Raw genomic sequence first — 24,886 nt, 5'->3', positions numbered from 1 at the left:
TTGTTGGTATGGTATGTTTATTTGAGTGAAACAAACTGCCAGTTTCTAAACATACATTGATCTGCCTCTCTAATAGATACACCACTTGAGTTATTTCTTAACACCAAAAGTGAATTAGAAAATCACATGACACCAACTCAATATATTAAAGTCTCCAGACATAAAGAAGATGACAAGACAAAGTTAAAATTGAGCTTCAGAACAGGAAGCTGTCTGTGAATGTGGTAAAGTTGTTATCAGATGGGATAGTCTGAGGATTTCAGAAACTGCTAATCTAGTGGAATTTTCACACACAGCCATCTCTCAGGTTTACAAAAATGACCAAAGAAAAGGAGAAAATATCTAGGGCTGGGAGCTATGTAGGTAAAAATGCTTTCATTATGTCGGAATCCAAGGCAGAACAGACAGACTTGTTAGAGATGATACAAGTTTCAGCAGCTGATATAACACTTCATTCAGGTATTTGGAACACCAAACAACTGAGGCCAGAATTCACAAAGGCTTGTCAAATTGTTAAAATAACAGTTTACACTGATGGTTGTGTTGTGGGAGGGTCATTCTTGGCACAGTTTGGGTCCCTTGATACTAACTGAGCCTCCTTCAAATGCCACAATCTACCTGGCTACTGCTGATGAACGTGTCCATCCCTAAATGGATTTTCCTGCAGCCACATAGCTTGCTCCAGAGCTCAAATCATCTTAATTTGGTTTCTTTAACATGATGATGTACTGGAGAGAGGGGTTGTGGTGGCTTTGGAGACTGTGGCTGAACATCAAAGCATTTTTCTGCAACAATATAACATTTGTCCCAGTGATAACGTGATGCATCATTCACAGCTGCAAGTATGCAGATTGTTTTTTGGACCCTTTCTATAAGAATGAATTTTCCACAGAGTAAGTAGCTAAGTAAGTAAATAATGTTTATTTATGTTGCACCACTCTCAGACAATAATCACAAAGTGCTTCACTGAAAAAAACAAAAAAAAACCCATTAAAAACAATAAAAATACAAAGAAAGAGATAATTAAGAAATACAATTTAACAACATAAAATTGTCATAGCAGCCCAGTGAGGCTAAAAATAATGTGTTAAGCTTCATTTTAAAAAAGTAACTTATCTTACTCAATAAAAGAGGGAAAGTTTTTCTGTTTGCGTATCTTCAATCATCTATTTCTTTACCAGCAAAACCTTGGAAAGGCAATACATCTGTTTGAGTATTTAGAGAAAATCCAAAACTGTGAATTACTGTGCATATCTCTGCTCTCAGTCTGCAAAACAAATTTTCAGGCAGGAATGTAATTTTAGCTTTCCCAAAACATTCAGACTGTTTCAATGTTTGTCACTCTGCAAAGCAAAATCCTTAATATTGACACTTATTATATTCAATACAACTATCTATAGCGGGAAGGAAACAAAAAAAGGAGAAAACCGAGGACCACAATCCACTTTAAATCCCTCTGCTGGAAAAAAAATGAATGGGATTTCAGTAACCTCACACCTTCCACTGGCAGAGCTTTGTTGTTTTATCTTTTATCTGTCTGACTGAATCAGATTGTTATTATTTATTTCTTATTCAGCATGAATTATACTGGGACATTGGGGCATGTTTTCTGGAGTATGGTGACTCAGTTGTAGCCTAATGCCTGTTCAGTGAGACACCAAAATCAGGTCCTGTGTGTGGAGCTAAGCCAGGTCTTCTCCCCTAATGAGGCTTCCCTCCTACGCTTATTTCATTTCTCTTTTCTTCCACGTTCCCTCAATCCTCTCATTTTCACCTTTCACAACCCCTTCATTTAATCCCCCTCATTGTCCTTCCTCAATGTTTTGTTTTTGTTATTCCTCCAGTCTTCTCCTCTTCCCTTTTCTCCCTCTAGCCCACCTGCCTTCGCTTTCATCTGTCCCCATTTCTAACCCATGCCTCCTCCCTGCCTCTTTCCTGCTTCCTCCTCAGGTCTCACTGTAGACTCTGCCCTATTTCTCTCTTGCTCCCCCGCATTTTAATAATATGAAAATTAATAACTAGACGTGAAATGAAAATGAGTTTATGCATCTCTTTGAAGTTATTGTAAGTCACTTTAGATATTAGCATCAGCCCAATTCTTAAGAAATGTATATGTGAACAATGATAATGACAAAAAAATATATATATTACAATGGAAGCAACTTTTTCCACCCTATTATTGTTAGTTGGAGACAAAAAGAAGAATGTTTGTGGAAAGGCATTTTTACAACTACCTCATTTGTCAAGCAGGAGAAGTTTGGCAGCGCAATTAAAACTATCATTCTATTTTTGACTAACATGAAAGATACAATTAAATAAAATTTCTTCAAAATATAGCTCCCTCTCATCTGAGTGGTGAGTTCCTAGGTTGTCATAATGGCTGGTTTAAGTTTGTATGGAAAAATATGAAATTAGAGTTTAACATGCTGCTGAAAAAACAAACAAGAGTAAGGTGTCTAGCTGTGCAAATTTAATCGCAAAAGTATAACAGAAAAATGCATAACTTAATTTGGGGCAGAAAATGGATCTCAGATGTGCAAATTACATGTCACAGAAGTTGAGAGCTTTGGGGAGCAGGCCTGAAAATTGAGATTTTCTGTTTGTTTCAATGCTAACCAGTTATCAATACTGGTTAGCATTTTATGTTGTTAAGTTGACAGCAATACAGGTCTGTCCATTTAATGTTTTCAAACACAAAAATAATGCAGGTACTATATAGCATTCTTGCAATCTGTTTAAGGAAATGAAAATCATCAGTATATGAACAGTTTATAATTAGTAACGTCCATTAAAGTCAACATGTGTGCAGCTATATACCAAAACATGGGGTACTTCATTGAGCTCCAACTTTCCAGTCAGGACTCCGACTAAATGAGCAACGTTGTTGTTTTTTAAATTAGAAACTCAGAAAATATGACTTGCAAGTACAAACAAAACACACACATAGGTTTTATCCTCACTCAGTGTAACTAGCGGTTAGCACAAAGTCCTATCTACCTTGGGGGCTTATAGAGGTTATCTTGGTAACTGTGCATGTCTCCATCTTAGCTAATCCTGTAGTAGCCTGCAAAGTCCTCTATAAAACAAAAACAAAAACAAACAAACAAGCATCCAAATACATCATACCCTTTGAAAATTAAATCTAAAAACTACAAACCAACACTGAAGAAATCTAAAAATGAAAAGAGAAGGAAGCAGGCAGAGAAAGAGAGATAGTCGGTGTAATATTTCAAGTCTTTACCAGCAGGAAAAGAACAATATCCAACAAGGAACATTACGTCAATCAATACATTTGTTGTAAAACATGTTTCACATGACCTGCAAATTGACATGCTCCTCATTATAAATTCAAATGTCCTTGTTCCAAATAAAACACTGGCAAAGGAATGCATACATACAAATCCAATTGTAATAATAATGCTAAAACTTGCAATACAAAACAGCTTTTCCACTAATCGAGTTATTGAACTTCAAAACTCTGAAAAGCTCTTTTGCAAGCATTTTTAGTTCAGCAAATTTATCGTAGGGAGGAATGCTTCAAGGTTGAAATGATTTCCCTGTTGCAGTTCAGATACATTTATCAAAAGAGAATTAAATAATGGAATTTTAATAAGGAACGACAAGAAAATAATGACTAAGTCTCACAATTAATTATTACGATACAATAATACAAAGCACTAAGAAGCTTTTGTTAAAAATGTTTCCAGGTTTTATATATTATATATATATTATAAGTATTTTTAATAGCCTCTAGTTTTTAATCAACCTAAAATCTGTTGTATTTATTTGTAGTCAGATTGAATGTACATTTTTAATATGTAGTTTTTGGTAAAATTTAGAAATTATCAAGAGCAAAAGAGAAAAAAAAAAAAATACCCCAGATACATTGTTCTTACTATTATGCAATGAGTACAGTTAAATATTTTTATCAATACCGACAGTGAATGGCCACATTTCATCACCCTATTATTACACTGTTTACTGTACAATCGATTAGATATTCATGAATTTCCTGATTTTTACCCTCGTGCCCAACCCATGTGATAACCATTACATAAGTTTACCTAGACTAGGAATGACAAGTAATCTGCACCAGTTAATAGGATAATAAAAAACAATGTATTTGATAACGCAATTATAATTGTTGCAGAATGACAAGAGGTAAAACACTTAAGTCACATTTTGTGTTAAGTATTTTGAACCACATTAAATAAACATTGTGAGTTATATTGTTGTAACTCAAGCTTTAGTAAAGTTGTGCACTCCTAAGACTTGTTCTAATGAGGCTCCAATGCCTGGTAAACTCTTACAGTAAATGCAATAAATTTTAATATCTTTAGCCTCATCAGTATTAAAGATTTATGTTACTTGGCTACTCATTTAATCATCAAAGACAGGGCAAAACTGGTCTGACACAGGGATTTTACAGACCAGGGTCCACATTATAGAAAATGACTGATAGGGGATGTAAATTTTAAATGAAAAGGAAGCACTTGTTACAGTTTGTGGGAGGAAACCTTAAACCAATAATGTACGATGCATTATTAACCCGTTTGCTTGTCACAACACCAATATGCAGTGCGTAAATTAAAAGCTGTACTTCTTAGATGTCAGCACACCTTTTCCAAGTTCAAACATTCATGGTCCTCACCTCACATCTTCATCAAAAAATTGAAAACAGATTTAAGAATGACAATGAATGTATGAGGTTAAATATAAATAGCAGCAGCTGGTTATTTTCCTCAGAGGTTGTGCAATGTTCAAAGACTTTATTGCCAGCATGCTGTATCAGACTTATCAAACGACTGTAAACAAATGCAGGCCAGAGATTATGTGGCTTTTCATTGACTTTATGTTCCCAATGATTGAAAACAATAAAAGTGAAGAGATTTTGAAATGCACCGAGTATCATTTAGATAACCAAATGGATTTATCTCTGTTATGTGATGACATTGTACCTGACATATTCTAAATAAAATAAACCTTAGCAATGAGTTGATCTTTTGACTGTGATATCTTTAGAAACAAACAAAAGTCCACTTTACCTTATTTAAAAATTTAAAACTGTCATGACCTTATCAGGTAAACACCCATACCACGGATATGAATCATAATAAAATGATTTTTGCCAAAAAGAAAAGAGAAGCTCAAGCAAGTTAAGCAGTGTCTGATAAAACTACACATATTACGAAAGTGTGTTTTTATTCAGGACATCAAACAAGGTTTTTCCACCAAAGTGGATCCAGAGCTTAACCAAACTGTTAATAGAGCCAGTTCTTAAGCAGTTCTGTAAAAGAACCCACTTAATATTCTGCAACATGAGGGTTGATCTTATGCAGCAAGAGAACAATGACCTACTTAAGCTCTTTGAGGAGTGACATCTAAATAAACAAGAAGATCAGAGACAGTGATCTTGTAGTATTCTGATATCAATCTGAGTTGTTAATGCCAAAGCTCATTATTTGAAAGGTTTTTGTCTTAACAGTTTCCTATGTGCCTCCTTTTAAACAGGTCATAAATTGTGTGTATGAAATTTTTCTCACATAGACATTTCATCTGCTCTCTTCTATTTTAAGTTCCTTTCAGAATTAACCGTGTTAGGTCTCTGTCACGTTTATGCTAGTAAGCTGACTACGCCTCTCACCTCAATGTTTACATCTGCATTTACGCATCAAAATGGCCGTAAAAAAATGCACAATTGAACAAAGGTACATCTTTGACCCTGAGTCAGAACTTGTAGCAGAGGAATAAGGAGAACTGCTGATCAACTGCTAGCATTAATTTGCCACTGGAACCAGTTTGATGGAAAAATAATCACCAAACAGCTGGAAAGCCACTTCTAAGCTTTACTCCCTCTTACTACGGTCTGTTTTCGAATATAATAACATCTGGGCTGACTACAATCTGTTCTCTGGCATTTCTTGCGCCCCTGAGACTCATTTTATATCACAAAGTCATTGTCAGTAACGTATGTATTATGACAAGTAATGGATAGTAATGGCAAGAGTAAACTGTAAATATAAAAAAATAAAAATGCAGTTTAATTCTTACTTACTGAGTAGCCAGTTAATATTTCCTTATTGGTATGTATAAATAATCATAGTCACCATGCAAAAGGTTAATGCAGATAAAGAGACTCTTTAATAAAGATTAGGTGTTGTATAAAATGCCTACATTAAAATATGTACTCGATACTTAAAACTAGGACAGAAAATTGTACAACTGCAAGCAAGCCAAATCCCAACTGGACAGAAATAGTTAAAAGTTTGCTAAATGACTTTAGATGTTCATAAAATGCAGTCAAAATATTAATGATTAGTTTAATGAAAAGTGAACAATCCATAGGAACATTGTTGCATCCTGTTTTCTAACTGCCACTGTGCCATGAAGTGGGTTAAGTTCACCGCCACAAGGAAGCCTTAAAAAAACAAACTTAAGCTTAATCGTTGATGAAGAATTTGTTTGCTCATACTGGAATCCATCCACCAGCCCTCGTCTCTTATCCCCATCTACCAAAGCAAATCCCTTCTTATCTGTTTTCCTTATCCTCTTCAGTGTCTCGTTTGCTCTGCTCCTCCCCTCTTCTTCCCCACAGTCTCCTCCTCTAATGCCTCAATCCTTCCTTACTCACCCTTCTCTTCCTGTGGTGCCTTTTTTACTCTTCTCTCTCTCTTTTCCCATCATCACCACCATCATCATCCTCCTACACTCACATTCCCTGGCTAACTGGGTGTCACAAATCTTTTTAAATTACTTTTTTTTCTGTGTCCAACATCTGAAGCTCAGGGGGAGGGGGCGGTATGGGAAAAGAGGTTGAGCATGCAGAGACTTGGGACGGGGGCAGTTGTCACATTATAATTAGGCACTGATTTGGGACACTGATGAAAATGCCAACAAGAAACCAAGCAAGTGGATTATAGGCCAGGCAGCAAAAAAGCATTCTAACAAGAACGACAAATTCCCAGCAGTGGAAGGAAAGGATATGGTGATGATATAGTATAGAAATATAAGAAAACATAAACAAAATAATAAGTAGTAATCCAAATAAATAACACAAGTAGCTTTTTATTATGTGCAATAAAATATAAAGCAGGATAGACATTGGATGAAAAGATAGGAATTCTACATAAAGAAAAAAGAACCAGTCTGCAGATGTGAAAAAGAGACATGATTAAACAGATTGCATCTTCACTGTCTTTGAACTAAACTTCCCTGATTTGACTCATTAGTTATGCATCTAATTGGCACAAAGACAGCAGGTGCCAGAAACAGAAATGCATGTGAGTGTGCGTGCATGTGTGTGTGTGTGAATGTGATTGTGTGCATGCATGGGCAGCCATTTGTCTTTAGCTCTTTAAGCTCATTAGTGCATACCCAGTGAATCATTTAATTAAATGACAATGACCTACAGCAAACTGACTACTCATCGTCGCCAGTGGGTGTGGAGCAGTTCACACAAGCATGCATGACCGTAGGTGTGTTATTATTGGACCGATACATCAACTACCATGATGTACACAATCGGTAGTTATCCTGTTTGATAACTACTGCATTACATAATTTTGCATTCAACACAGGAAAGTTATTTTTGGTTTGCTTTTTTATGTTATTTATTCTTTGTTTTCTGTCTATTTTTGTTATGTATTTTGTTTCATCAGTTTTAGCATAGCTGTGTAGGTTTTTATGTTTCGGGAGTTTGTCTTAGTACTTTCCTTCCTTGGTTTTTCTTCACTTCAGTTAGAATTATATTTTGCCAGTTCGTTTCTTCTCCTTCTCTGCCCCTCCTCCATGCCATCACTCCCCCTTTCTCTCTCAGATGCACACTGTCAGTAATCAGCCACTGGTTTTCTATCCAGTAATCAACTCCCTTAGTATTTAAGCTCCTCATTTTTCAGTCACTAAATCCTGGAATTTACTGTTCTCTCCCTTGTGCTTCTTCCACATTTATTTGCCCAGTCATGTATTTGATTCTGCAATTCTAAGTCTCTTTTTTTTTTTTTCATTAAACACCTTTACAATTTTATTCAGTTGGGTCCTTACCGAGTCACGACACAAAGTGGCAATTGTGAAGAAAGTGGCCCTGTCATGAATGGAGTTCTGACAGTATAATAATTCACACAGACTGGTGTAGATGATGAGTGTCAAATAACGAACACAATAATCAGCCACCCTGTCTGTAAAAAAAAAAAATAAAAAGAATAAAAACACCCAGTGTTATTGGGACTGGTGGTGAGTAAATCCTAAATTTGCTGTTTTAGTAGAATCCTAAGGAGGTGAAAAGTAAAGCTGCGGTTGCCAATTTAGATGCCTAAGGCGAAGCAAAAACTACTCAAAATTAAGTGACAACATACAGAGGTAAATGTTGAGTTCCAAAGTCAATGTCCTAGAAGTCCACTTTGCAGCATGTCCTTTTGCCTTATTAGAACTTCAATGCTTGTTAATGAAGCCATGTTCCTTCGAGCCACTGACTGTCATGTCCACTGTGTCATGGTTATAATACCAAAAGACTTCCTTGCACATATCTAAGAGATGGCCTTTAGTTTCCCAAACAGTTCTGTCTGACGATGTTATGCAAGAGAAAATCTCTCCCTCCCATCCATCTCTCTCCACTCACTATTTAGCATTTTTAGTTACAGTTGAAACCAGACATTTATTTACATATATATTATAGTGTTAACATATTATAGTGTTAACATAATTTTAAATCAGACCAAACTTCTCTTGTTTTAGGCGAATTAGAATTACCACAAATAATTATTTTATCAAATGCCAGCAACAACGCAATAAATACATAAATGAATCAAAAACAGAACCTTAGGAGATCAATAAAGTATATTATCTTATGTTAAATTCTGAAGCAAATGTACATTTGTGTATCATTGACATACCTTGGAATCTGTGACAACCAGCCTAAGGTTTAATTGTGTGAGCTACCATATAACATCTGCATGAATGTAATGCTGGAATTTTGCTGACCAAACATGCTATTACCTTCATTTGCCATTGAAAAGCAAGACAGATACATAGTATTGTGGTATGGCTAATAACTGAGCCAAAATGTCTTCACAATGATCAAAGACACTGGTAAGTACAGAAACGATTACTTCATGTAAGTGCTGTGAAAGGTGATTTTACCTGCAATTAAATTGCGTAAGGTTCTCCTGTTTTTCTATCAGACTTTTTTTTATCTACATTCTTGTGTGATTTGCAAAATATAGTTGTACATGATAAAAGTAGAAAAATCCAGATGATTTTTGCCATGCATTCTGATACATGAAACCCAATACTGTAATTTTAGTCCTGAAACAGGATGTCCAGTTGGCAGATCTCTACATTGTAATGTTGAAATATTCTCACACTGCACTGTGCTGAGGCAGACTATGCCCATTAAGCCACCAAGTCAGCATTTCAACAGTAACTTGGCTGACCTTGCACATCCCATAAGTATAACAAGCATGCAAATCTCAGATGCAATACACGGCATGATCACCGTTTGCTGAAGTTATTCTCTTCTTTCTTAAAGTCCAAAAAAAAAAATTCTACTTTGCTCTCTAGACTCTCCAGGGATGCATAAACAGAACCTGCAAGATAAGAGTTGTGTGCTTAAATATATATTCAGTTTCAAGAAGCACTCGTTGAATGCAGACACAGTAACTTATTAGTATTTTAAAAGTTTGGTTAGGGGTTTTATCAATGCATTCTGCCACAATCAAACATTTAAGGACATTGATAATCTTTATATGGCCCACAATAAAAATGAGTTTCAAACCCTGCCATAGAGAATTTGTGGCTGATGGAGCTTAAACAGCTTTGCAGAGCAGAATGGAGCCAGTAAGACAAATAGTGACTTTAAAATTGTGAATATTCATCTATGTTATTTTATATTTATTTATTTATTTATTTATTTTGGGGGTGGAGGGGGTAAAAAAGCCTTATTTGGTTGACCATGATAAATTTGTTAAAGTAAAGGGTAAAACATTCAAGGAATAAGTACTATTTACATGCTCTATTTTATTTATATATTTTTTCTTCTCATTTACAGTTGCTCTGGATGTTTTACCCAATTTAAAACCTGCCATTTTAACAAAAACTATCAAATATGACAAGATATATGCAAAACATATGAAAATTACAAACTACAAGCTTCTCTAAGTCTTAAAAAAATGCATTTTTTTAAGACTTTTTCATAAAAGTTAAATTAGAGGGCCATAAAGGGTAATAAATTATGGATTATAAAATGTTGTGATTTAGCACCTATTGGACTAATTTTGTTCAACTTGTCAGCAATTGTGTTGCAAATGAGTCACAATTTGAAAATATTTCAACTGATCTCCACGGAAAACATGCAAGCAGAATCAATGTACTTTCTTGTACATTGATTGAATGAACACAGTGTGTTATTACTCTGTTTTTTTCCATATAATTTTAAATCCTCTATCTTTATTAAAGCTATACAAAAGTGGCTTAAAAATAAAAACTTGAAAAATGTAACAAATAACTAATGCATAACTAAATAAATATGTTGACCCCAAAAAGTCTACCCTTTCAACATCACTGCTTATTTCCTATGTTTTCTCAGCTGTGGTCCTCCTCCTAACATATGAGTCACAGATCTTCAACTCAGTGCTGCTACATTATCTTATAACTCTACCTTTCACCTCACTCCTTTTAATGGATATTGAGTAAAGCTAGTTGGATGGGAGGAAGTGGGCACATATACACATTCTCAGAACCATTTATTTATTTTTTTTCTTTTTCTGAGAATGAGCTAGTGCAGTGTTAATGCCCTCTAATGGATGTTAATACTATTTGATCTGTCTTTTAAGGTAATCGTCATGAATTGGCCATGATATTATTTGATAAAGTATGATCAGAAGAGTATATTTAACCCAGATAGTTTACAATTACTCAACATTCATAGCAAATCCAGTCTCATCTCTGTTGATCAGAACCTGTATTAAAAAAAATATGCTAAATGCTTTCTTTTAAAAATCTAATTTTACTGTAGTTTAATCTCACACAGTGAAAACACATGCAGTAGGCTAGCCTTAACACAATGAATAATTTAGGCTTTTATATTGCAATGAAATATGCTTCACAATTGCAAATTCATACTGAGTACAATACTTAAATCTCTAATTTGTCATATTCACCATCTCAACATGTTTTCTGTGATTTTTATGTTTGGATGACGAATCAGACGCACACCACTGAGTCTTTATCTTTGTGTGATTAGTTTTGGTGTTGCTCTATTGCACAGATGCCACTTTCTACTCTGTATTTATATGGCGTTGTTTTCAAGTCTTCTTTTCTTGTTAATATGTTTTGTATATTTAATATTTATCATATTGTAAAGACAGTAGTTATGTTGTGTACCTCCAATACTTATGCCTGAGACTGATTATTAATACATTTGTAAGTCCATATTACTCCATATTCAGTCATTCACCCATTCACCCTCTGACGGAGGTGAGCAATGTTGCATTTTAGCACATTGTAGTCACAGCATAAAGAAGCAAGGCTGCCATACAAGTGGTGCCAGCTGGCCGTCTGCTCAACTCTGACCGTGTGACGTTTGCCCAGGGACAAGACCACTGGGATGAACAGAGCGGGCGTTTTAACTGGCGACCTATTTGTAAAGTCCAAACAGGCAAGTTTGTGGCTTTAGAGAAAATATGGCCTTTAAAGGCACTTTTTGTTTTTTATAACCTCCAGGGTATTTTAAGACATTTAAAATGTCTAAAACTTAGCAGCAGACACAGAAGGCTGTTTTTTTTTTAATTTTTTTTGTTTGTTTTTTTGTTTTTTTGTGAATGAAAGATGCTAAAACATTTAACAACAGAAAGGCTTTTTGTCTTTTCCAGCCAGGTCATTAAAAACTAAATGCCTGACAGAAATTCCCCCATCAGCTCGATTTGTTCTACAGAGTTAGACCTTTGTTCAGCTGATGAACAGCCATTTTGAATTCAATTGCACTGTTAAACCATTTGCCTACTCATTCTTTTTGTCTGTTGCTCCTGTTTATTACTTCTGCAGTTTAAATTTTTACTTACATCCAGGGGTCTGATTTCTCAAACACAATGTAGGTTTCACACTACACATGTACGCACACCCAAAAGCCCAAATTGGATAAGGGGAAAAAAAATCCAGACTACAAAAATGCGCACGCATAAAAATGCCAGAAAGTAATTTCCCCTTTATTGGTCACAGCTGCACTTCAATGTTTGTGTACAAGATTCCACCTCATGTTCTGCCCTGTACTCACCCACATTCAACCATAAATGACCAATGTAAGCCCCTCATGAAAATTAAGGTGACTTCAAATAAACCCGGTAATCAATGTTATTTAATGGTCAACAATGGCAACCACAGAAAGGGAATACAATTGAAAATTGAAAATCAAGGCAGAAACCACTGTGCTGGTGAATGAATTCAAGAGTCAAAAAAATACATAATTTCTGGTAGGCACAGAAGTGACATGACAAGTAAAAGTTACACACCGCCATTGGCATTTTATGAGGCCGATGGCACACTCCACAGTTGAGTGCTCATGGGTGTGAGCGATTTTAAAGCGTGCCTCCTCTGCTCTCTGGGGGTCTGGAAAAGAGGGTAAGAGCCAACGTCTAAGTGGGAAACCTCTGTTCCCTGCAGGTTATAGTGGAATACTGTGTTTGTAAATCAGGCCCGAATAAATTTTCTGTTGACGTACCAAGAAGCCAGCCATCTGCAGTCTATTCCCTACTTTCCACCAAGATGAAGGAGTCGTGTATGCCAGGGCGTCGTGTCACTAAATTTTTCAGGTATGTGTTGAAGTCATATGTGACTTGCACATCAGTAGTTAGAAAATTTTGGTGGTTTCTTCAGCGATGCCAATGCATCCATCATTGCTCATGAGTGTCACCTGAGTATTTCAATGTTTACAATAATTAGTACAATTGCCTTTGACCTTGTCAACTTTTTGTGCTACTCTGTGGTACACATCACACCCATGATCATTTGGTGAGAGGAATTTGATGGTGGGAAAACTTTGATAAAATATTGTGCAGATTTTGATGTCACACTTAAGTTGGCTTAGAGATTCTTTTTTTTTATTATTTAAAAACAACTTTTGAGCAAAATCATGGCTCACCAGCAAAAGCATAACTATCACTGCTGTACTGAATGCTTACAATAAAGTTGATCTATGATTAAAGTTTAATATTGAATAAAATTAAATGTCTGTGAAGAACCATGGTGCAATGTAGGCTCAGTTCCCCACCTCACCATCTCCAAACATATGGGCCAGCTTTCAGATTTCCAAACTTAACATTTTCCTGTCCAGTTTGTTTTTGGTAGATTACAGCCTTTGCATATAAAGTGATATGTGGCAGTGGAAGACACAGGAATCTTTGTTGCTGTTTTTTTTATTTTTTATTATTGTTTATGGGACACAGCTGGGCTTTCTCCTCACTCTGTTACCATTTTTACTGTGGTGACACCCCTCCATTTGGCTGACTTGGAATAGCCAGTAAGGTCAATGAATCTTATGGGCTCTCTACAATAGATTTTTTTTTTTTTTTTTTTAGCTTACCCAGGCTTTGTTTTGTGTATGCACTTTGTTTATAAATGAGACCATTGGGTATAAAATGCATCACTATAAACTCCAAATGTTTAATATCCAATGTATGGGGTTTTGAAATAGAAAAAAAGCTTAAATCCACTGATGGAAAAATCTGTGAAACTGTGATATTTTGCAAAGACGCAACGTCATGGTCATAAATCCACAGACATTTTAACTTGTATGACTTACAAATGTTGTTCAATCCAAATTGGTCACTTATTAACAGATCTGATCAATAAAATTCACACATAATGATGATATATTGAGCAAATTGATTTGCACCTCACAAACAAACTGACACATTATACAGTATCTCAACAGATTTGTGTGTGACGTGCTCAGGGAGATCTTCCTCTCATATTGCCATGACAACATCTGACAGCTCTTCAGCAAGGGTTTCCCGCAGTCGCCAGAGTGATTCTCAGTCAGTATTGCACAAAGGTTTGCACAAAGAGAACATTTTAGGATTATATTTTTTCAAGAAAAAACTAGAAACGCTTAATAGTTATGTTTAATTCATCATCAGATGAAGAAAAGAAATATGAAAAAAAAAAGTTTTTATGGGGAAAATGCTAACATTTCATACCACATAGCAAACTAGATATGAATACATCTTTCGTGCAGGTCTCAAGTCACTAGAAGCAGTGAGTAAAAACTATCTTTTTCTAATTAGGAAGAAATCCAGAGGAACCAATCACGTGAGATGTCGAGATAATGCCTCTCTAAACTCAACAATGAATCTGTTCTACTCCAGATGTTGCCATCATTTCAGTTGGCTTGTTCGCACTCATCTCCATTTGCATTAATTGTCATCTGCTCTCATCCTCAGAGCAACAGCTAAAGCTGGGAAAGGATAGCGAATACTCAGCTGCGTTCACACGTTCTGAAACATGCATGCACATACAAGCATCCGCATGTCTTTCACAAATAACCTTTCCAAAAAGGCACACTAAACATACAGCATGATATGAATCTTGGGAGCAGCAAAAAAACATGAGTAGTCAGTGTGAATAAACATACCTGTAAACCAGCGTGTCATCCCCGGAGCTGTTGTACTGGACCTGGAACATTCTCACTCCAGTTGTAGGAGTTTGGCTGCTCCATCTAATGAGGGCAGAATTTCCTGTGAGCTCCACCAATGATACCCTCCTGTCACCCCCTCTTGTTTCGTTGTTAAGCATTGCAACTTTGGAGGAGGTCAGGATGTCAGAGGGCGCTGGATCAGAAGAAGGATCTCGGCTGCGGCTTGTGCTGTTTGCAAGATGAGGCACTGCTGTGACGACTAACTCCACCCTTCCTGTGGATTCACCTGCAGCGTTTGAGGCGATACAGGTGAAGTTTCCTGAATCCTTCAGGGACGTTACGTTGATTTCCAGGCTTCCATTGGGGAAAACTAAAGTTCTGTAAAAAAATAAAAATAAAAGTAGGATACAGGAAGTACATTCCACTAAACATTTTCTGTTTTCATCAGCTATGATTAATACAAGTATTTCTGAAAATGGACATTTATTATTGCAAGATTGTTGAAACTACAGACACAGCATAAATTGTAATGTCATGGTAATACCTGGAGCCATTGGATATAAGTCTGCCTTCAGGGCTGATCCAGTGGACCTCAGGCTCTGGGTCTCCATTTGCTTTACATTTTAGACTTGCAGGATGGCCTTCCATAGCAACAGTATGAGGTGACTTTCGAGTCAAAACTGGTGGGTCACAAATAAATTCCTAAAAGGAACATCAGAGAAGTAGATTAAGAGATCTATCTCCTATTTGTGTGTCTGTGTTTTTTTTCTCTTTGAAATTCAAAAGTGAAAGGTGAAATCCTCCAACCTCTTCCGGTATCGTCCAAAAGTATTTGGCACTGAGATCTGAAGGGGAGGCACACGTCTCTAGGTCATCTTCTCTGGTCAGTCTCCTTAACCACAAAAGCTCACAGTTGCAATGAAGTGGATTTCCACCAAAACTCAACACAAGAGAAGAGAGTGGGGAGCCTTTAGACTTGGCATATACTGGGATTCTCAGGAACAACGGATCTGGGGGAATCTTCTTCAGCTTGTTAGAAGTCATATCCAACCTAATCATGAACAGGACAGTTGAAATTAGTTTTTATTTTTTATTTTTCAGTTCAGTTTGTTTGTTAGTTTTCACGTTCTTACCTGGCCAGTTTGTGGAGATTGGTAAAAACTCCCTGGGGAACATTCTCGATGAGGTTATGATCCATATTCAGGGTATTGACATTGGTGAGACGCCCAATCGTGTCCCACGGCACCTGGTCAAGGTTGTTGTAACTGAGGTCTAGATCTTCGAGAGTAGTCACAAAGTCATCAAAGGCGTGAGGAGATATGGAGTGGAGCTGGTTATTGGCCAATATCAGATGGCGAAGATTGGTAAGACCTTTGAAGTGATCATCCTGGTGATCGGAAATGTAAAAACATAAGATCCTGAAACGCTGTCATGTAGTTAAACATTAGTTATTGTGAATCATAATTGATCAATCTATGAATCTTACTTTTATCACAGTTAATCTGTTGGAGTCTAGATGGAGCGCTCTCAGTCGTCGCAGATCACTGAATGCTGAAGGAAGAATCTGACTTATGGTGTTTCTGGACAGCGTCAGATGTAACAAGCTGGTCATGTTAGCAAAGTCTTTTCTTCGGACCGCTGCAAATTAGCAGAATAAGCAAAAAAAAACAAAAAAAAAAAACAGATTTTATAAAAAGGAATGCCAGTAACTATGGCATTTAACAAAGACAGTCAGAAATTACAATTAAAAAAGTGCTAGAGCAGTAAGTCCCATGTGGTTGGTTTATCAAGCTTAGTTATTCCTCACCTTGCTGTCAGCTGTTACCAAAACCCATAGCTCAGCTTATCTATGACTGCAGTCAATTAAGACAAACTGTCCCTGAATGAGGGTAAATCATCACTGAAACAGCGGCTGTCATTCTAATGAAAGAAAGCCAGAAAGGAAAAACTCATGTATTCCAAATGAGCTCACAACCAAATTAGAAACTTCTGAGCAAATAATATTAATATATTCAAGTTGTCTCATACAGAGCAGGAAAGGTAAAAGGAACACCAGTGAGCATCTGTAAAACAGAATATATGCTCCGTCATAACTTCCAGCTGCATTTTAGCTCCTGGAGTGATGGGGTTTGTTTAATACGTTTTAATTCACTGTATAATGTGTAGCCTGGAAGTTTTTGTGATTTGCCCAGGCTTTACTTTCTGCACATCAAACATCCTCCCACAGCAGTAAAAGCATACCTGAAGGGAACATTGTAAAGCAATGTATTTGCATCCTGAGAGACCAGACCTTGAAATAATCAAAGCAGTGCAGGGACATCTTGACAGAACTAACAGCAGCCAACATCCAAAGTAGAGCTTTGAAATGTCCTTCACGAAGTAGAACTGTCTCTTCAAGCTATTACAAGAAAGAATCCCCAAGAGAATCTAGACTAATAAAGAATAGCTTTTAAAGTTTATTTTTTTATTTTTCAAAATCCCAATTTTGTATTATATAACATGTATTTATTGTGATGTTTTAACATTTTAATCATTCTTGCATTCACATTGAAATGGGGATGTGCACAAACAACAAAGACTCATTTGTTTAGATCGGGGATTAACTGTCATTGTACATTATTTTCTTTATTTTATATTAGCTTTTTGTTTTATTTTTAAGTTAGTATGTCTAATATTTTATGTTTTGGTATGAAGCAAACTATTTTTCTATAGATTGAGATTTGTTGAACCAAAAAAAAATAAATAAAATAAATAAATAAATACATGTTAACATGGAATGACCATCTTACAGAGCTTCATTAAGATAACAAAAAAATGTACAGGGCTTGAAGAAGGAGAAAAGTATATAAAATATGTGTAAAATAAGGAGAGGAACCAGCAATGAACAATGAAAACCAAAAGAGTAGAAAGAAGAAAGAGCGAAGGATGACGCTGGGTGAAACTGCCGGTGGACAGGAACTGATCCTCGATAAATTCAATCCACATAGCGACATTATTCTAGATACTGGCTATTCAGAGTATTGTATTCAACCCAATTGTTCAAAAAGTTAAGAAGTCAAAAATACATTGTAGATCAAATTATTCAAGAAACAGAGATAACCACTACACTTTAGATCTATAGCTCAAACCCGACTCAAAATCTGGGCTTGGTTGGGCCACAATTATATGGTTGATGGCTGGGTTGGGGTCAGGTGTTTGTGAGGTGCATTTTTAAAAAGCCTACAATACATACATCACAGAGAAAACTAAACAAAAATGCATGATATAAAGTTGTTTTAATCTATTTTTTCTAGTAAATAGAGGAGGAAATACTTTACCCTGTTGAGGAAAGAAAGGAAATAAGGTGCACATGTTCCATTCTGCTGGGCATCAAACAATTATACATCCCGGAAGATTTGCAAGCAGAGTGCAGAGTGAGGTCTGCAAATATTTTAAACTGGTGAAAGTTTAAAATATGTCAGATTCACAATGAGCTCAGGCCTTTAATTACAGTTAATTAGTCAGGTTGGATTGAGGATTGACTGGAGTTTTTAGGCCTGGTTTTAATTCTAATAACTGCAGCTTTTAAAAAGGAAAGCACATTTAACAGTTTGGCAGAAATTCAAAGCATGGACTGCTGCTGGACTGGAGAGAGGATACTGCTTCTGCATCACTTGTGTCAAGCCACTCCTGAACCAAAAACAACTTCAGAAGCATCTTCCCCAGAAAGAAAAGCTTTGGACTGTTGCTCAGTGGTCATACGTTCTTCTTTTATTGCAAACCAAATTGTATTTTTTATCTTGACATAAAAAGTCTGGAGAGCGAGAAAAGGAGAGAGGTGAGGAGAAATGTACAAAATTGAAGCTTCTTGAGGTGTAGTCTGAAGTTACAGTCAGAAAGTATTTTGAAAGCTGTTATTGTTCCATTGCATTTTACAAAGTCCAAAGACAGCACTTATTTCGTGGGAAACTCTAAGAAGTGCTTTTCTCTGCTCATAAGGTTGATGGGGATTTTGATTTCATTTCCCAGCAGAACATGGCAAAAGTACCAATACATGGTTTATTGACAACAGTATTTCTCTGTTTCATTGGCAGCAAACCAGCTTTACCTACATCCAACAGAAAATCCATGTGGTGTTTTTCAAAAGGAAGATGAGGGACATCAGCTGAACGAAAGGATCCTCTGCTTCCTTAATGACTCCCTGCAATGCTTCACTGATTGTAGGATCAGTGTAGAGCTCCAAAGTAGAGCTCTGACCAAGTACAAAAAGCTGTACTGACCACACACTGAGTCCATGTTTTGTATAAATGGATATACTTTTTATTAGGGTATTTCAGTGTTAAGAATTGGTTTCACAGAAATACATTTTCAGATTTTTATTTCCAATTAGCCATAGTTTTTTGAGGTTTTTTTAATTATTATTATTTTATTTCCTTTATTTAACCAGGTAAACCCTGTTGTGATCTGAATTTCATTTCTAAGAGGGACCTTATTTATCCTAATTTAGTCATCAAAATTAGAATAAATAAATGTTTAACACATGTCCTTCTGTATGTAATGAATCTGCACGAGTTAAATTTTTTATACTAATATATATTAACTTTTAGGTGATATTCTAATATATTCTAATACATTTAGGTGATATTCTAATATAGATTCAACTTTTTAGGTTTTAGTTAATTTAACAAAGTTAAATTAACTCAACTTTGTTAATTAAACTGTGTGTATCTTTTGTTTTAATGGACTACAGATTACAGACTCAACGTGACTACAGATTAGAAATAAACCAATCATGGAATAAGCATGTTTCAAAGTAACACAAAAAGGTTTTTGATGTCAGAGCTAAAAGAAACAAATGAGATTAACTCAGCCAAACAAAATAATATAAAAAGGTAGTTAAATTTAAAAGGACAATTATGAGTACAGCAAAACATTCCTTTTCAAGCAACAGAATAAAGAGTACCTTGTATTTGTATTCACGGTAAGCACATTTTTTCAATGAGCTGCTGAAACTATTTGAGATAAAGTCAGTATGCACCCAGTTATTAATAAAACACAGAATTTATTATAATTTAAAATAAACAATATACCCAAAGGGAAAATAAGGAGATATGCAAGTACGTCATTTGAATTTTAGCAGTTAATCTGTAAAAATAACACACAGTCATTTAAACAGATCCAGTTGGTATCAGTAGGTGTGATACCTGTGATGAAGTTTTCTTGAAGACGTAGCTCCACTGTGCGTCGATCAATGGCAGTGGGAACAAAGAGCAGACCTGTTTTGGAGCAGAGGATAGCGAGTGATGGAGAGAGGCTCTGGCACATGCAGCGTTTTGGACACGACTGTCCTCTGCATGCTGCTGCCAGCAACAGAAAAGAGAACCACAGCCGTTCCATTATCCTCCCCAGGAAACAGGGCGACTGCAAGACACAAAAAACGAAGGAGTGAATTAAAGTGGAGAATGAGAATGGTACTGCTACAGCTAAGGCCCCCAGGAAGTGACAAACCAGGGTGAATCACTGCACTCTGAGATTCTTTGTTCAGGTAAACAAGCATACAGGTTATCTCCAGTAGTTTGGTAAATCTGCCAGCTTATGAACATCATGCAGTTAAGCTACTATTTACTACAGGGCTTTCACTGCAAGTTCTCTGTTGCTTGGGGGGGCATTCTGCTTTGAATCTTCAAATGTCAATAATAGTAGAATATAATGGAATAGTTTTCTCTTGCTGTGCAACACATTGTTTCATTGCATTATTTTTCCAAGCCACATATGCTATGATACATCTGGCAGGCATGAAAATGTGTTATTTTTCCCAGAACAGAAACAGAAAGTTATGGACATTTTGATTCTGCTGAAAAGGTTATTAAACATTTGGTGCAAATATGAAGTTTAAAGGCCATGTTTCTTAGCAGCAGCATTTTCTTCAGAATAACTTCGCATGTTGCATTGAAGCACATCATAAGATGAAGATGTTTCTGTGTACAAGTGCATTGCATTTTCTTAACTTTCTCTGAAATAAAAACTTCAATATATATTCATGCTTTTTTGTAAAAGACCAACACAAACTAATGCACGATTGTAATGGAGGGGAATTAGTAATTTTCATTTTAAGTTAATAAATAGATGAAATTTTGAAAAATGTTATGTGCATTTATATTGCGAACCCTTTACTTAATACTTTGTGGAAGCGCCTATGGTGGCTATTTCAGTCTCTTGAGGTCTGTCTCTATTGACAAAGTGGAATGTTCGTCCATTCTTCCTAGGAGTCTCTGAGGCCCAGCGTCTCCCGAGTATAAAAGCAGCTGTGCGCCAGTGTGCCATGGCAGCTCTTGCGTGACCCAATCTGGCTTTTTGTTGGCATAAGCCTTGCTAATTCCACCTGCTTTGGATGAAGCTATGCCAGCTGCCTTAGGGTTGCCTTCCTGTTTATTCAGTTTATTTTAATTATTGTACTTTTAGTAAAATTGTCATTTGTTCCGGCTCAATGAGCCACATCGTAACACTTGAAAGCAACATTGTGTTCAGGGTGTATATTTTCTGTTGCACTGAGACATCGCATGTGTGTCAAGAAGTTAAATTCTGGTCTCATTTTACCAGAGCACCTTCGTTTACATGCTTGCCGTGTCCATTACATGTCAAGAGAAACCTCAGATGGGATTTGTGGCTTACTTGCAACAACTCCACAGTCTTGCCTCTGTCCCATAGATTAATGATGCCTTGCTCAGCGTTTCAGTTAAGGCGGATAATCAGACTGATTGAATAAAATGGGTCTTAAAATAATTTCTTAATTTAAGAATAAGTGCCAAACAATTTCCTCAGATACCACTTAGTGAAGATGTGTTTCTGATCTTTTTTTTTCTTATTAAATGTTTTATAAATTTGTTTTATATATATAACTTTTATTTTTTTGTTACTTTTTTATGTTTTCTGGTATAACAATTACTTAATTTTACACACATTCCAAAACATTTCTATCATTAATTCCCAGGGCCACAATCATGACTTTTTTTCTGACTGTGTCTATATATATAAACACGACTCCCTACTCGTCATTCTCTTTATTCCTATGCCGTCAGTTTCCGACGCTTAGGGAGCTCTACAACATTCAATGAGAGCACCCTGCACATCAATTAATGACAAGAAAGGTCTAACCAACGCGTCAACATGTGACTCAGAGGGAAGCTGACCAAGGATCCATATATGACAAGTAGGGAGTGAGAATGTGTTTGTGTGCCAGCTAACATGCAGGCTTCTCCCCTCATATATGTACACAGATGCTCACACGGCTGCCCTCCTTCCAACATTCAGCTGCTTCTCACTGGGCTGACAGTAGGTAATTTGACCTCTTTCCCAATCTGTCCCTGAGTTACATCTCACTCCCAATGATGAATCCCTCTGAATCACGAATTCCCCTTACGTCTCCAGACCTCAACCTGCTGGAACTTTGTGTGGCAAATGTGTATCAACAAGATTTTTTTTTGTGTGTGTTAACTCAGATGTTTTTAGGCTTTTTTTCTCAAAACTCAAAAGACAAAAAAAAAAAAAAAAAACAGTGTTGGTCAGAGAAGAGTGGTGAGGCAAGCCAAAGAGGAATCAGAGATTTTATTGGGTTGGCCTGCTGTCCTTCAAGAAAATCAATGGACTGTTGCGGTTGGACCAGCATAAAATGTTGGTTGGCTTTTTATGTGTACAAAATTTAGAAACCATGAGGTGTGGGAGTAAAAACTTTGGAGTTTTATAGAAAAACACAAACAAACAATATTGCAGTGCATTAGACGGGCACATAAGCAATGTGCTATTAATGGTGAATTATTTTCTTAAGATATACAGGAGACTTTTTTTTTTTTTTTTTTTTAAGAGCACCAAATAGTTGGAATGGTTCAGAAATAACAAATGCATTTAAGTTTAGCTGTAGTTCACAGTTTGGTAATTTCTTTCTGTCTTAGTTAATAGCATGACATTAAAGCCATTATAATAATACCAGTAGTTCTGAGTAAGGCTTGACAAAGCACTGAAGACGCTTCTACAATACCTGTTAAATGTCAAATGATTCATCACTGCATTACCTAGAGAACGACTATCTCTAATTTGATAGAATCTTAGTAAGGCAGAGTACATAACTGGAACTCAGCTGATAGGTTTAACATATTTGAATGCTTTCTGTGTTTTAGAGAAAAATATTAAAGAACTAGTAAATACTATAATAGTTTAAACAATAAAAAATGCACCACCTTTTGTGTTAAATTTCTCAAACAGTTAAATATCATATTTAGAAAAAAATAACAGGATGAATACAGGCCGACAAAAATTTTTAGCAAATTTGATTCAAACAAAATCACAATTGACAAGACATGTTGCATATGGAAGCCCTTCACAGCTTATACAGACAGAGAAATGTGTGCAATTAATGAGAAATGGGAAAAGTGACAATGAAATGGTATAAGAATTTAAGTGGGGCACTGCATGTTGTAGTTCAAGCATTTAGGTGATAAGAAACAGGTTAAGGTTAAGGTTCAGGAGAAGTAAAATAAATAGCAAAACACTTTGATTGTGACTTTGAGAATCTATCATCCTTGCTTTCCATCGTAGAGCATTTTCCCCTGGGCCCATTAGCCAACATAATGTCCACACCTTTATGTCAGCTCTGGCATCTTATACAAAGGTCCACATAGGTGTTGAGAGCCCTCTCGTCTGTTTCTCTGCAGGAACAGAGACAGAAACAATCTAAGACACTTGCTTCTGTCTGCGTATAGAATCTTACTGTAAGTGCCTGAATGTTGTGGTGCTAAGCTAACCTGTATGGTAGTCTACCCATTGTTTGTGCAGCACTTTTTTTCCACCTTTGCATACACTATCCTGCTAGATGAAAGAGCCTCTCTACCACCATCAGACTCTTTGCTGTCATCAAAGGACTCAGAAGAAAAGCAGGTAAACAGCACAGTAGATGGAGCATGCTTGTGGAAGCAACAAGAGGGGGGAAATTGGCAAGTAGTGGGGGGTAAACAGCAGGCTGGATTCCACACCTGGAATGGTTCCACGATTCCATGGCAAATGGTTTTCTTTGCGTTATGCACTTTCTGCTTGATAAAAGATATCTAGACAGGTCAAAGGGTTTAAGTCAAAGTGAAGTCATTAGTGATTACTGTAAAAATTCAAGTCTAGTCTAAAGTCATTAAATTTGTGACTTGAATCTCAGGACACTAACATTTTGGGACATACTAAATCATTTCGACACATCTGATAGTGTAGCATAAATTATGTAATCTTCAAATAAGCCAGATTTTTTGGGCATGCTGAAAACTTCCCAGGCATGAATAACTTGGAGACACAATATACACACCCAACACTTCTCTTTTATTGATCAAACCCGTTCACTTCAGCATGCTAAACGTTTAAAAGTTTCTCCTTCCACCAAGCCTACCGCATCTCAATTCTCTCCAATAACGTCATACTCAGCATTCACACTGCCACATATCCATATTTCTCTCATTTTAATACATTTGCTCATCAGTTAAAACTTTTTTCTGATCAATTGCATGTTAACTATTTATCATGGACTCTGTATAAAGTGTTGAACTTTATGTCTAAAGCTATCCAAAAAAAAAGAAAAAATTGAACAAATAAAAAAAGACACTAGACAAAAAGAAGTAACCTATGTATAGCATCAAAGCAACATCACCCAATGATAATTTATAAAGTAAGCTTCATGTCTTCATATCTACATATGTTTTTAGATATGTCACATACTTTGCAAGATAAAAAGCTGTGCCACAGCAATTTAAGAATTTATCAATCTGTCCAGGTTATGCATGCTTTTAAACAAAAACAAGGTAATCTTCTCTTTGCAGTCTGAGCCATAAGTAAGTGCTTCGCTTTGCAAATCAGTCTGACGCAATATGTCAACATCAAAATGTCAAAACGTAAGCTCTATCTTTGCCTAAGCAAGCAGCCACAGAGGCACAGTTGCATTTTTGATCACTGTATATGAAACAAAACCTGTTGTGTGATATGTGTGCTTTGGTGGACAACAGTACATTAGCCTCACCAGTAAGGCTTACAAGTGAATCAATAGCATTGAACTTTAATCCAGCAGTGGGTCCTGTGTAGTTCCATTAAAACCTGCCCCTCTCTTGGCACTCATAAAATCCTCAACAGAACCTTCTCATTAAGAAACAACAATGCTCCACAGCCTCGCAAGATTAAAAATAGGCAGTGCTGCAACAACTTCTGCTCATGTATGATTTCCCAGTGCATCATCTAGGAAACAAAGTAAAGTGTGTG

The 24,886-nt window shown here is 36.3% G+C and overlaps 1 protein-coding gene across 4 annotated transcripts in view; it reads right to left on the bottom strand.

The window, feature by feature from the left end:
* The window catches only part of zgc:172282 (leucine-rich repeat and fibronectin type III domain-containing protein 1-like protein), a 167,005-nt gene that overhangs the window by 41,135 nt on the left and 100,984 nt on the right, over positions 1 to 24,886 (bottom strand). For all 4 annotated transcript variants that reach the window (XM_055028631.1, XM_055028633.1, XM_055028634.1 and 1 more), the window contains 6 exons: positions 19,807 to 20,023; positions 16,110 to 16,261; positions 15,757 to 16,010; positions 15,431 to 15,674; positions 15,168 to 15,325; positions 14,621 to 15,001 (listed from right to left, as the gene is read on the bottom strand). In XM_055028631.1, coding sequence (XP_054884606.1) covers positions 14,621 to 15,001; positions 15,168 to 15,325; positions 15,431 to 15,674; positions 15,757 to 16,010; positions 16,110 to 16,261; positions 19,807 to 19,999 — 1,382 coding nt within the window. In that variant the 5' untranslated portion in view covers positions 20,000 to 20,023. The remainder of the gene's footprint in view (positions 1 to 14,620; positions 15,002 to 15,167; positions 15,326 to 15,430; positions 15,675 to 15,756; positions 16,011 to 16,109; positions 16,262 to 19,806; positions 20,024 to 24,886) is intronic.

This window comes from Poeciliopsis prolifica, unplaced genomic scaffold, assembly GCF_027474105.1.
Source record: "Poeciliopsis prolifica strain line A6 unplaced genomic scaffold, Auburn_PproV2 SCAFFOLD004, whole genome shotgun sequence".
Taxonomy (NCBI): Eukaryota; Metazoa; Chordata; class Actinopteri; order Cyprinodontiformes; family Poeciliidae; genus Poeciliopsis; species Poeciliopsis prolifica.
This window is presented reverse-complemented; position numbering and strand designations above follow the sequence as displayed.